This window comes from Abramis brama (genome assembly GCF_963993115.1).
Source record: "Abramis brama genome assembly, chromosome: 2".
Classification (NCBI taxonomy): domain Eukaryota; kingdom Metazoa; phylum Chordata; class Actinopteri; order Cypriniformes; family Leuciscidae; genus Abramis; species Abramis brama.
Window position 1 is genome coordinate 6,307,192 of NC_139964.1, and position 14,910 is coordinate 6,322,101.

Genomic DNA, 14,910 nt, shown 5'->3' on the forward strand with positions numbered 1-14,910 from the left:
ACTCTTTGCGCCACTAGAGGGAGTGAGTTTGTTTTTCATATTAGTGGAGTTACAAGAAAACAAGACACACCTTCACCAGGTAGAAGCACACGGTAGAAACGAAAGTAAAAGAGACGGAAGAGAAGAGACGCCATTCCGAGGCTTTAAACCTGTTAACTGTGTGGATATTTAAACGGTCGCATATTGTGTGGTAAGTTCAGAACGTACTTCATTTTACCATGTAGTGATATAACAATGTTCCGCCATTTAGGTTTATGTTCTTCTTTACATGGGATTTAAAACACAAATCATTATATTTCTACATTAGAATCTAACTATCTGTATGTAGTAATAACAATAGTTTGTTTTATATAATATTATATAATCATTAAAAAATATATATTTGCCTATATTTGGATATTTTTAGATCATACAACAAAATAAACATTTTGAATTTGAAGATAGGCCTATTTCTCCATCAGATTATTTATTTTTTTGACACAAATGAATTATTGTGTGAATGATCAATGATCAGTGATATTGTATGTTCACATGCAATGAACCAGTGAATGTTGTTTCTGTTGCACAAATACGAGTAAATGAGGTGTGCTTGTCATGACGCACTTAGGCCTAGGCATATTCTATGCAACAGAATCAACAATCACTGGTAAACTGGTAAATTTGAGACATTCTGGATGCAGTATTAAGCACTGCTTTTGCAATATCACTAGTATTAGACTGCTAAAAGTACTAAAGACTGCTGTAAATGTTGCTCTTAAAATAAATGTAAATTATTACATTTCAAACTGTACAGTTACTATTACACACACACACACACACACACACTAGTGTGATTGAATTTTAGTTTGTCTAATGATTGGTTTTGTCATGTGACAGTGTCAGTCTGAAATACACAATTAAGTTAAAAGTCTATTTGTTTCTATTTGTTTAAGTAAAAGCAATTATGTTAGAGTAATGATGGCCAAAATAATCTGTTATGAATGGACAGTGCCTTTCACAACGGGCACAATAAGGGCATTTGAAATCACACCATATGGCTTTAATGTTTTTGTGACTGGGCATGTTTATCCAAAACCCTAATAATTTTATTAGCTTGTTGAAGAAGAGGATAGAAGTGTATTTTATTGAAGTTGCATGTTCTGTTAAAAGTTCATTAAAGGGTTAAAGGGGCATTAAAAGGTTCTGTACAAGGTTTAGAAATATTTAGAAAATAACAAGTATTCCTTAAAAAAACTTAAAATGACCTTATTTTATAGATTACAATGAGATATATTTGTATGTGTTCATTTTAATATGGGGAAGGTCAATGTTCTAAAAATAATTAATGTATACTTTGATGTAGCTGTATTGTAACATCGTACTACAGGAAACTATTTAAAAATAACTATCTTTCTTCACAAAAGGTCTGAAATCTGTTTTGAGAAATGAGAGCAGGAGAAAACTAAAATGAGTTTCCATACTGAAAGACAAGATGAGGACACTGCCTCTGAAACGAGTCCTCCATCTCCTGGATTCAGCTGTGAGTCTGTGAAGAGTGATCAATCCATGAGGAAACTTCCGTCTGGATCCAGTGATGCAACAGTGACCTCTGACCCCAGGTGAGACACTGGCCATTTCAGCATTAACAGATGCTTTTATTCAAAGTGATTTACGTGTATTCCAGAAGCTGTGTGTCCAAATAAAATACTTTTTCAAAAGTCTTTTGATCAGAACAGTTTTTAAACAATCTTTTTGATTATATTGAAAATGCTGAAAATAGTATACTGTAGAATCACAGGCTGCTGTAATCAACAAGGTAAACCTAACTCTCTAAATGAGTTTTGTGCATCAGGTTGTTGGAAACTTTATTCCTTCATTGAAGCAAGACCAGGAGATGTTGGGATATCGTTCAAGCAGATGTTATTCTTTATTGAGGACTTCGCTGAGCATTGCTGCAGTCATCCAACAATCTAACTTAGTTCTATACAGTATAGTTTTTTATACATTTCAAAGAGGGGAGGGATTACATATAGGTGGAGACTCTGAACAAAGCATGCAAATGAAGTATACAGGTTAAGGAACCCGCCTCAGACTCCAGCGTGTTACCAGTCTCAATCCAATCAGCATATTCATTCAAACGCATATGTGCTAATCCAATCAGCCTAACGATTCAATTTCTGGGCTGTGGCTCTGGCTCCAAGAGCCATTAAAGACAATAAAGAGAAAACAGGAATTGCAACTTTGCTGGGCAGAATCATTATCTTAACCTTAAAAGCAAAATACAATATTCTTACCGTGATGTTATGTATGGAAGCATATTTGAAATAGATTCTAAAAATTTGTTATTATTCAAGGTCAAATGATGATTATGTCAAAACATAACCATCACCACCTGAGCAGCTTTTCTTGTTGTTCATCTGGCAGTTAAAACTCACACACAACAACCAAACAAAATCTAACATTTTTAGTTTAAGGGTCAAGAGCCCAACTAAAGTCAACACTGATCACCATAATGGCGACTTGAAAAAATGAGATTTTCTCCTTTGGTGATTCTGCTTGTTAACATCAGGTGTCTTCAATTAACACTCTTGAGTCTAGAGCCAAATAAACTCCCAGGAGAGTTCATTTAACACTGTCGTTTTTCTGCAGCTGATTTCACTAATTAGTTCTCTCTCCTGCTGAATTAGCAAATCCAGGTGATTGGAACAAAATACTGAGGAGGACTTTTACTTTCTGAACCTGGACTTTCCACCTCTGGCTTTTATATATATTGCAGAACAGAATGCAGAAAAAGAGAAACATTATCTTAAAATCATTTCACCACCTGAGGTTATAACTATAGCTCCCATACAAGGACGCAATAATAACAAGATAACGTTAGCTTCGCGTTTCCCAGTGAGCATAAACAACGGCGGCATCGTAAACAAATTTAGTCAAAGTTGTCAATAGCCTATAAATGAACATTCAAATTCATAACAAACAGTGGGTGAAAATAATCATTCACACAAATCGTCGCCCTACAGTGAATTTGCTTGATCATTTACAATAGAGATTGATAGTTCAAATGATGATTATGTCAAAACATAACCATCACCACCTGAGCAGCTTTTCTTGTTGTTCATCTGGCAGTTAAAACTCACACACAACAGCCAAACAAAATATAATGTTATTAGTTTAAGGGTCAAGAGCCCAACTAAAGCCAACACTGATCACCATACTGGTAACTTAAAAATGAGATTTTCTCCTTTGGTGATTCTGCTTGTTAACATCAGGTGTCTTCAATAATGCTCAATCATCACTCAATCAATCACTAAATTATCTCATTAACTTTAACACTCTTGAGTCTGGAGCCAAATAAACTCCCAGGAGAGTTCATTTAACACTGGAATTTTTGCTGTGTGAGTTTATTGGTGGAATAAACATATGGCAGGACTTTTACTTTCTGACCCCTGGACTTTCCACCTCTAACTTGGCGACATTACACATTGAATGAAGTATCAGTAAAACTTAACTTTGTTTGTAGTGACTACTTTGACTTTCCTTTATGTTGGAAGGGAGGGGAGGAGGGAGGAGATGGGATGAGGAGGAGGGAGGGTCTAGCTAGCCTCCGTTTTGTTTGACAACAGTTCGAACGTCAACAAGAAGTCCCGACATCGCTTAGAGCACCTTTAATTAATAAATAAGTGTTTATATAGTGCTCATTCTAGTTATACGGCATAGCTACACAGCAAAATCCCTAGTGTTAAATTAACACTCCTCGGTGTACATATAGGTCCAACTACAGAGTGTTAAAAACTAACACTGAAGCAGTGTTGAAGTTAATGAGATAATAAAGTGATTAATTAAGTGATGATTGGCCATTAGTAGTGACACCTGATGTTAATAAGAATCATTGACGGAAAGAGAAACAAGAAAAACAGAAAAAAGAGAAACACAAGAACTACTGACTTCGAGCCATTACACACTATTGCACAACATTCAAATGATTTTTTCATATAAAATACAATAGTTAATTCCAGCAGTGCTTAAAACAATCTGACATATTTAAATCACACACAGATATCAATAATCTACATATGAATCTCAACAATGGTGACAATCACACAAATGTTTCATGTTGCAGTGCATGATGGGAGCCACCAATCAAAATGCATCCCTGGCTGACATCATGCATTGCAGCATGAATAAATTATGCAGCTGAATTGTCCTTTAATTTTCATTGTTTTTTCCTGTTTGCTTTTATTTTGCTTTTGTTTTATTATGACTTTAGTTTTGTGATGTTCATAGATGATCTGTTTGTCACTAGTTTGTTTATTGTCACCATTGTTGAGATTCATATGCTGATTCTTTATGTCTCTGTGTTTAAAAACAATAGTGATTTTGCTCAAAAGTTTTTTCAAAATTGTTCACATTGCTGTTGAATCTCAAACAATAAACTCTCAGTGTTACAAATTACCGATAATAAAATGTAACAAGTCATAGATTTTGACTCTGAACGTCATCAGTGAATAAGGTCACAAACATGATGATAATGTTAAACTGGTTTTCTCTTGGCGTACTAAAAGTGCTTTATAAACACAATGTCGGAACTGTCAGAGAAAAACTAACAATAAAAAATTTAAAGGGTCAAGAGCCCAACTAAAGTAAACACTGACCACCATAATGGTGACTAAAAATGAAAACGAAATGAAACATTTCATTAAACATTACCGTGTAAACTTCTGCTGAATCTCAATAACTTTTGTAGATGTATGACAGAAATAAAGGCTCAAACTGGTAATAATAAGTGCAATAATGTGTAAAGGCTCCAAGTCAGTTGTAGTTCTTGTGTTTCTCTTTCCTTCAATGATTCTGCTTATTAACATTAAGTGTCACCACTAGTGGCCAATCATCACGTAATTAATCACTTAATTATCTCATTAACTTCAACACTGCTTCAGTGTTAATTTTTAACACTCTGTAGTTATACCTGTACACCGAGGAGTGTTAATTTAACACTGGGGATTTTGCTGTGTAGTGCTCCAAAATTCCATTTTGTTTGTTTGTCATTTGTCAGCATCAGCAGGAGGAAGAGACTGAGATCAGAGTCTCCAGAACCCAGCGCTGTGTCTCTGAAGAGTAACAAATCCATGAGGCTTCCCGTTAATTTCAGTGATGGACCAGTGATATCTGATCCTCCGTTAGTATAAACCTTTACTTGCTGATTTATTGTATTTCATTTTAATGAAAAAACTCAGTAAAACAATAAATAAGAAAAAGAAAGAAATACCATGAAATAAAATAAAAATTGAGTATGCAACATATGCTTAACATGAAGAGGGGTCTAAAATCATATATAGTAACCAATATATTTCTGATGTTATTTAATGGTCATTCTAATGACTGCAATTGCTGCTCTTTACTTTTTAATTACAGCAGGGCGGAGATACAAGAGCTGATCAGATCTGTGCCATTCTCTACATCCCACTGTCAGGACAAAACTGAAGCAGTCCTGCAGACACACACACTGGAGACTGTAGACCTGCAAAGACTCAAAGACCAGCACAAAACCAGCATGAAGAACAAGTATGAGAGATTATTTGAGGGAAACAAACTCCAAGAGAATGAAACCCTCCTGAACAGGATCTACACACAGCTCTACATCATAGAGGGAGAGAGTAAAGGAGTGAATGAAGAACATGAGGTTTTACAGATGGAGAAAACGGCCAGAACACAACACTCACAAGACACTCCAATCTACTGCAATGACATCTTTAAAGCCTCACCTGAACCAGGATGTGAGGAGAAAGACCAAATCAAGACTGTTCTTACTAAAGGCATCGCTGGAATCGGGAAAACCGTCTCTGTGCAGAAGTTCATTCTGGACTGGGCCGAGGGAAAAGCCAATCAGGATGTAGATTTCATGTTTGTGCTTCCATTTCGAGAGCTGAACTTGATCCGAGATCATCAGTACAGTCTTCACAGACTTCTGCTGGACTTTCATCCTGAACTTCACAATCTGGACCCAAAGATTTATGAGGAATGTGAAGTTGTGTTCATCTTTGATGGTCTGGATGAAAGCAGAATCACACTGATGTTTTCAGACGCTCAGAAAGTTTCTGATGTAACTGAGACTTCATCAGTGGGTGAGTTGATGTCAAACCTCATGAAAGGAGATCTGCTTCCCTCTGCTCTCATCTGGATCACCTCCAGACCAGCTGCAGCCAATCAGATCCCTTCCAAATACATCAACCGTCTGACTGAGATTCAGGGATTTAATGAGCCTCAGAAGGAGGAATATTTCAGGAAGAGAATCAGTGACGAGCATCAAGCCAGCAGAATCATCTCACACATCAGAAAAGCAAGAAGCCTCAACATCATGTGCCACATACCCGTCTTCTGCTGGATCTCCTCCACTGTGCTTCAAAAGCTCCTGGAAGAAGATCTGAGTGCAGAAATCCCTCAAACTCTGACTGAAATGTACATCCACTTCCTGCTGATTCAGATCAACATGAGGAATCAGAAGTATGAAGAGAGAGATCCAGAGAAACTCCTGCAGTCCAACAGAGAAGTGATTGTGAAACTTGCTGAATTGGCTTTCAAACAGCTGATGAAGGGCAATGTGATGTTCTATGAGGAGGACCTGATTGAGAGCGGCATAGACGTCACTGGCGCCTCAGTGTATTCTGGGATTTGCACTGAGATCTTTAAGGAGGAATCTGTGATTCATCAGAGGAAAGTCTACAGCTTCATTCATCTGAGCGTTCAGGAGTTTCTCGCTGCTTTCTATTTGTTTTACCATTATGTAATGAAACCTGTTGATACATTGCAGTTTTTTGATGTAGTGCATAATCTGCATAGAGAAATAGTCAATAAAGCCCTTGAGAGTGAGAATGGACACCTGGATCTGTTCCTGCGGTTCCTGCTGGGCATCTCACTGGAGTCCAATCAGAGACTCTTACAGGATCTACTGACACACACAGAGAACAGCTCAGAGAGCATCAGGAGAACCACACAGTACATTAAAGAGAAAATCCAAGATGGACATGGACTCTCCACTGAAAGATCCATCAATCTGTTCCTCTGTCTGCTGGAAGTGAAAGATCAGACACTGTCCAGAGAGATTCAGGAGTTTGTGAAATCAGACATACACTTAGAGAAGAAGCTCTCTCCTGCTCACTGCTCAACAATCGCCTACATGCTTCAGATGTCAGAGGAGGTGCTGGATGAGCTGGACCTCAAGAAATACAACACATCAGATGAGGGTAGAAGAAGACTGATACCAGCTGTGATCAACTGCAGTAAAGCTCTGTGAGTGTTAAATCATGTCTTCTTTCTAAATTAACTTGGATTTTTTTGTTGTTGTTGTTCACAGTAATTTATCCTGATTTTGTTTTGCTGATTGTTTTTTCTTAATGTCTGACTTATTTTATAAGAATTAAGCAGATATTTTTGAAATGGCATTTGTGGAATGAAGTTAAAACAATTTACTTCCATCTGTTCTGCTCTTTTTCAGTCTTGCTGGCTGTAATCTCACTGCTCAGGATTGTGAATATGTGTCATCTGCTCTAACATCCTCAAACTCTGTCCTGAGAGAGCTGGATCTGAGTAACAATGACCTGCAGGATTTAAGAGTGAAGCTGCTCTCTGATGGACTAAAGAGTCCAAATTGTCAGCTGGAGATACTGAGGTTTGAGTTGATTTATGATTATTTAATATTTAGTATTCCATACTTTAAATAATGTTTTGTGTGTGTGTTTAGGTTGTCAGGCTGTATGGTGACAGAGGAAGGCTGTGGTTATGTGTCTTCAGCTCTGAGTTCAAACCCCTCACACCTGAGAGAGCTGGATCTGAGCTACAATCACCCGGGAGAATCAGGAGTCCAGCTGCTCTCCGACAAACTAAAGGATACAAACTGCTCACTGCAGATTCTCAAGTATGTGGGGCATTTTTATTTTTTTGTAATAAATACCGGCAGCCAATAATTAGAATCCCCCCAAATAAAACCGATCTAAATCAAACCAAAACCCTAATCTTGCACCACTTCTATGATTCTTCTTCCATGAATGTGTCAACTGGCACGCGGCATGTAACTACCAACAACTGACGTTATGTACTCATAGCAAAATCTGTGTGGCCAACGACATCCAGCTGGATAGAGAGTATGGGGTGAAAAATAGCTGGAGCATGGCTGTAGCCAGCTATAAAGTCACAGATGTAATTGCCTAATATAGTATTAACACTAAGGTATTGCACAGCACTAAGATCATCTCATCTGAGCTGTCTCATCTGAGCTGCCTCATTGGTCTGTCACTGCTCATCAGTGTCAAAATATTTGAGATGACAAATCAAATCAAAGTAGACAGGCTTTATGTTCACTGAAGCCATTGAGCATGAATTTCAGCGTGACTGGACGGCCCCTTCAGTTAACCCTCTGGGGTATGAGCTGTTTTCTGGGCCCTGGAGGTGTTCTGACATGCTCTGACATTTCTGGTTATTTCTGTTACTTGTGACATTTTCATGGCTAAAGTCTAATTACACTGTATTCAGCACAAACTCTGCTACAATAATATATCAGCAGCATGTATGTAAAAGTTTGTAGTTTTGAGATAATGACATTTATGCGTGGTTTGTGAAAATACAAAAAAAAATTCTCACTGAAATAAGGCAATGAAACCCATACTGATTATTTCTTCACAAGACTTTTGAAAATGGTATGACGTAGCCTAGAATATTTGCTCTAAAACTATGTGAAAATCACCCTGACTGCTCATTCAGATAAGACAATATATTGATGTCAAATTTTTACGACAGGTCTTGTGTGAGAAAGCTCTATGCGGAGGTCATTAATATGTAAGCTTTTCACACCTGAGAAAGACAAAGACCCTCCCCTAACGGCCCTATTAGGAGCTATCAGGCCCTGTCATTCTGAGCAACCTTGCACAATACTGTAAATGAGGAGATTTAAAAAAGAATGGCTTTTAAATTGTTTGGATCTCATTAACTTTAACACTCTTGAGTGTTAATTTAACACTCATATTTTAACACTTTACACTCTTGAGTGTGGACTCATATACACTCCCAGGAGTGTTAATTTAACACCGCTCCATCTGAAAGCAGGTGATGGCGATTTACTACTAATCAAGGGAGCCGGCTTTACTGATGAGATGCGCATAACAATATCGTGCGATATATCACCCAGCCCTAATGATTTGCCCAGTAATGTTGCTCCTATGCAAACAATATACAAAATTAATATTTTGTTGTTATTTGTGTATTCTTTCACACACTGTCTGTTTTCCAGTCTATCTTTAACCCTTATATTGATTATCATGTTACTTCAAATGTTTCCATTCGTTATGATGATATGAAATGAGATAATAGTAAAAGCATGAAGCCGTTTGGTGCGTTTTGCTTTTCAAATGCGATCGCGATCCAAAATATGATACATTCAAACGCGATCGCGCTGCAAAATATGATACATTCAAACGCGATCGCGCTGCAAAATATGATACATTCAAACGCGATCACGATCCAAAATATGATACATTCAAACACGATCGCGCTCAAATATAAAACATTATGGTTACCATATACATATCTACGTTTGAGCAGATATCCACAAACACAGTAACAGTAAACACGGGGCTAAATATTATAATATTCCCTATATATCTAGCAACAGTTCAACTGCAATGTGACATTTATGCAACAATAACAAACTAATATGTAAGAAGTTCTTACCTTACATCTTTCTTGTCTTCAAATCGCGTTCTTCATCTTCTGATGTAAATCCAATGTAAGCTCAGGCGCGTCTTTCAAACTAGACGAAAAGTGAAGTGAAGTGTTTTGGTGTTTTGTTGTTGAGGTAATGAGCGAGTTCGCGTTCCATGTTGAGATTTGCATGTGAATCTCTTTTGCGCGAGTGGGCGTGGCCAAATTAAATATAACGAGCAAGCGTTTGAGAAGCTGGACATCTTGTTGGTTTTATACAAATTACTTAAACAGAGAATATTTGTTTTCGTTTTGAATCCGATCATTTAAAAGTACACACTTAAATGTTTATAAAGGTATATGGCTCATAAATGTGTGACAAGTATTCGCTGAGTTTTGTTTCAGTTTATAGACATGCTCAAGAGAAAAAAGTTCACCGCGACGGAGAGGCAGAACGCACACCGTTTATTTTCTTTATTTTACAAAAGCACAATGTTTTGATTTGATTGTAAGTGGACACATACAAAAGGAGAAATATCACAGATTCTTTTTTTATATTTCTTTTTTCTGTATGACCATAAATGACGGAGTAATTTAAGTTTATAGTGCTACAATGTGGAGAAAATCCAGCAAAACGCGCCGGCGTGTTTGCCGACCTCAGAGGGTTAAACCCCATGTAGCCTACTACATTGTAGCACTATAAACTTAAATTACTCCGTCATTTATGGTCATACAGAAAAAAGAAATATAAAAAAAGAATCTGTGATATTTCTACGTTTGTATGTGTCCACTAACAATCAAATCAAAACATTGTGCTTTTGTAAAATAAAGAAAATTAAAATTAATTTTTATATACACAGTTCGTACAGAACCTTACAGACTATGGTATCAAACAGACATCAAGAATCAGCACATGAATCTCAACAATGGTGACAAATGAAAAGCTTCATGCCGCAATGCATGCTGGGTGCCACCATAGTACAAATCTCATCCATGACTCCCAGCATGCATTGGGGCATGAAGCTTTTCGTTTGTCACCATTGTTGAGATTCATACGCTGATTCTTGATGTCTGTGGTTGACTAGTTTCTGCTGCAGATTAAAATTTTCAAAAACATTTATTTTTTTTATTCTGCTCTGCTGGATAGTATGATGCAGTGTCACAAGATTGTTATAACTAACAGCACATTAATAAATTAAATGCACACCATCCATATACTCACAAACTTGATCAGATCAGCACTTGTTGATTATGACATCATCAAGAAACATCTGATCATATTTTCTCTCACCATAACAAATGTATTTCATTAAAATACAGTTAAAGCAGCCAGAGAAAAACTAAAAGAAGAGTAAAGGGTCAAGAGCTCAAATAAAGGAGCCATTAATCACGATTCTGGTGACTTCAAATAACACATTCAATGAAATATCCACATCTAAACCTCTGTTAATTCTCAATAAGAGCTTGTCTATGTAGATTCATGATGTCTAAAACATCCAAATGTTCAAACAAACTCTTTATTAAACGTCACTGGACTCCATAAACACAAGTTAACAATACGTTTCAGTGTTCATCCAAACACTCAGTTGTAAAAACACAGGAAGTAACTCTGGCAAATACACACCGACTACAGTCACATGTGACACATATCTGACACAAGTTGTGTAACTATAACACATTAGTGTGTAAAAGGTTTCAACACACTTCTGTGTAAGAGGAATAACACATTAGTTGTGTTAAAGGTAATACAAAATGTGTAGTCCTTATAAACACAGAGATGTGTTAAGAATCGACACAGGTTGTGTATTAAATTTGACACAACATGTGTTGTCCCTGAGCACACACACTACATGTGTTAAAATCTACACAACATGTGTTAAAATCTACACAACATGTGTTGTCCCTGAGCACACACACCACATGTGTTAAAATCTACACAACATGTGTCATTTTTAACATCTCTTTTTACAGGTTGTGTTGTTTTCAACTCATCATTTTGAGTGCTGACACTCACCATCACTGAGAATGGTATGCAGTGTTTGCTATGTTCTCAAACAAACAGGGCAGTGTTATTTATATATTTTGTCAGTTGTTACATTAATTTAATTCATAGTGCAAACTCTGTGAACTGTTATCTCTTCATGAACTTTTGTCAAAAGCAGCATTATCAATTAGGTGTTGAAGTGTAAATAACTGAATAATGTCCAGTACAGTGAGTCTGTCCAGTCATTGAGCTTGAAACATTGTGTTGTACTTTGTGTGCACATGCATTCTGTACTCGACTATTGATTAAACGGTTAATAATTTTGCATCTGGCCCTTTCGCTTTATTTTTTAAAATGACACAATTTGTGTGTTAAAATGACTTAGGGTGTATTCACACCTGCCTTGTTTGGTTTGATTGAATCAAACTCTAGTTCGTTTCCCACCTTGGTGCGGACCTTTTGGTCTGGTGTGAATACAGCAATCGCACTCGGGTGCGGACCAAACAATCGAACCGAGACCCAGCTGAAGAGGTGGTCTCGGTACGGTTCCAAACGAACTCTGGTACGGTTCGTTTACGGTGTGAACATGAACCGACCCAATTGCAGAAAACTGCGCATTATTATTTGACTGCTCTTATGAGGATACTTAACAAAACGGACATTTTGGCATAATGGTGAAAGAGAAAGAGAATTCCGGCGCGCTGTCTGTGCACACAATACTGTTGCGCGTCTTTCTGCGCATCGTGTGTGCATCAGGACATTCACAGACAGAGCGTTCTCTTTTGTCTTATCGCGCTTAAATGGTTTAAAAGCTTGTTCTCTCCGCTGGAACCGTCTTGCAGCACATCTCCGTCTTCTCTAAATCCTAATTACAACATTGTATAGATGACATCGTATCATATGATGCTCATTAGTTTCTTCATATTGCTTTTGTAGAGAATAACACCAAATCAGTAAAATAACAAATATTACAAATATTAAATATTATAACAAAATATCTCCATGCTGAGCCTGTTTGTGCACTTCCTGCTTGCATGCTTGAGAATTCCTGTCCAATGAATGGACGACCTTAGCACACGTGTGGTTTTGTTTACACATTTTGGTTCATTTGCAAAAAGAGCAGTGTGAAAGCGAACCGTACCAAACAAAAAAAATCAACATTCTATTTGGTCCGGACCAAAGCAAGTGAACTATCGGACTTTCCTGGTGTGAATACACCCTTACACATTTATTGTGTTAAATTTGACACAACATGTGTTGTCCCTGAGCACACTCACTACATGTGTTAAAACTGACACAACATGTGTCATTTTTAACACATCTCTTTTTAGAGTGTAGTTGAAGCGCTCTTGCATAGCATTCTCTACTGTTATATTATTGTTTTATTTTTTTACTACTGTGCTTTTTGTGTTTGTGTTTAATGGTGCTGTATAAAAAATTGCCATCTTTGCTGCTTCTACACTTTTGATGATCAAACGTTAATCATTTGTGCTGTCCATTTGTCTCTTTCTAGTTTGGATCATGGAGGCAATTTCAGAATCACTCCAGGACTGAGAAAATGTAGGTCTTTTTCTCTTTCACACTCACATCCACAGAGTCTAAAATTGTCCTTCACTTTTAATCTCTATTCTTGTGTTCAGATGCCTGTGATCTCACCCTGGATCCAAACACAGCAAACACTCAACTCATTCTGTCTGAGGACAACAGAAAGGCAACATGGGTGAAAGAGAAACAGCCGTATCCTGATCATCCAGAGAGATTTGAGCTCCGGGAACAGGTTCTGTGTGAAGAGAGTCTGACTGGACGCTGTTACTGGGAGGCTGAATGGAGCGGATTTAAGGCAGATATAGAAGTGACATATAAAGGAATCAGCAGGAAAGAAAATAATGGCAGTTGGTTTGGATTCACTGACAAATCCTGGAGTCTCTTCTGCACTGTTAATGGATTCACTGTCTGGCACAATAATGTGAACAATACCATACCTGCCCCATCACCCTTGTCTAAAAGAGTAGGAGTGTATGTGGACGTTTCGGCCGGCACTCTGTCCTTCTACAGCGTCTCTGACACACACACACTCACACACTTACACACATTCAACACCACATTCACTGAACCCCTCTATGCTGGATTTAGGGTTTATGACTCAGTGTCTCTGTGTCAGATTTAACAACCTGCTGTGAGAAACACCTGAGACATCACAGTTCTTCTTCTTTTTACCTCTCATGAGATTATTTTGGTGCAAAGATTGCAAATTTATTTATTTTGTTGTTTGAAGGCAAAATTCAACTGAAATAATGCAGGCATCTTTATAGGAATCCACTCAATCAGACAATTTTTTAGAATCAAAAATTTAATTAAAATTTAGAATTGGGTTCAAGATGGCTAAACTTATAACATGTGAATTAACCCTAACGTTGCATTGACCCATTAAACTGTTTTGGAAGTGGCCTCTGACTGAGCGATGCTTTATGCATCACAGTGGATCTTCTTTACTCATTCAATTTTGCCAAATATTTTAAGCACTTTAATCTATTAATTCCAGGTGCCTGTGACTCTTGACTGAGAAAACCACGAATGTGTAACAAAGCTAAATAAACCCAATAACATTTCATGAAAACTCTTTGCGTGTTCAGATGTGTTTTATTCAAAGTTTAAATTATTTGCATTCATGTGGGAAAAGATGAAGGACTTCTGCCTTTACTGTGAGTACGATTTGTTCATTCCTGTAAAACTGCTTAGTTTACAGGGATTAAAGTGAAAAAAATTCTTCTGACTGATTTTTTTTTTTTTTTTGGCCAAGTCATATTCCTTTAACTTTTTAAATAGTCGAGACCAATAGCGTTTTACACTGTTAACCCTTGCTGTAAAATTCTGACAATATTATACCATTTTCCATTAAAACAGTAATATACCGTAGAAAATAAAACTAGCCTACAGGAATATACTGTGAATTAACAGTGCTCAAAATCGACACTCAGAGGCTGTTTTCCCAATCACACCCTATACCCTCATTCACTATTCCCTACATTAGTTCACTAATATAGTCCACTTGAATGAAAAGAAGTGAGTGAATTGAGAAACTGATGAACACCTGATAAGCAGAATCACTGAAGGACAGACAAACAAGAACAGAAAAAAGAGAAACACAAGAACTACAACTGACTTCCAGCAACACTGAGTGTGAAACCAGTTTACAAACCAGTTTACGATTATTTCTTTCATACATGTACAATAGTTCTTGTTGAGAATTAACA

At 37.2% G+C, this 14,910-nt stretch overlaps 2 protein-coding genes across 2 annotated transcripts in view; both read left to right on the forward strand.

Moving 5' to 3' along the window:
- The window catches only part of LOC311077578 (B-cell receptor CD22-like), a gene marked incomplete at its 5' end in the record, with an annotated part of 296,388 nt that overhangs the window by 244,567 nt on the left and 36,911 nt on the right, over window positions 1-14,910 (forward strand). The window lies entirely within an intron of this gene.
- Window positions 82-14,278, forward strand: LOC311077336 (protein NLRC3-like). Its single transcript, XM_084105716.1, has 8 exons — window positions 82-190; window positions 1,404-1,598; window positions 5,036-5,158; window positions 5,395-7,269; window positions 7,475-7,648; window positions 7,721-7,894; window positions 13,170-13,216; window positions 13,297-14,278. Exons 2-8 carry the CDS (start codon window positions 1,447-1,449, stop codon window positions 13,821-13,823), a joined length of 3,072 nt encoding a protein of 1,023 aa, XP_083961842.1. The 5' UTR covers window positions 82-190; window positions 1,404-1,446; the 3' UTR covers window positions 13,824-14,278.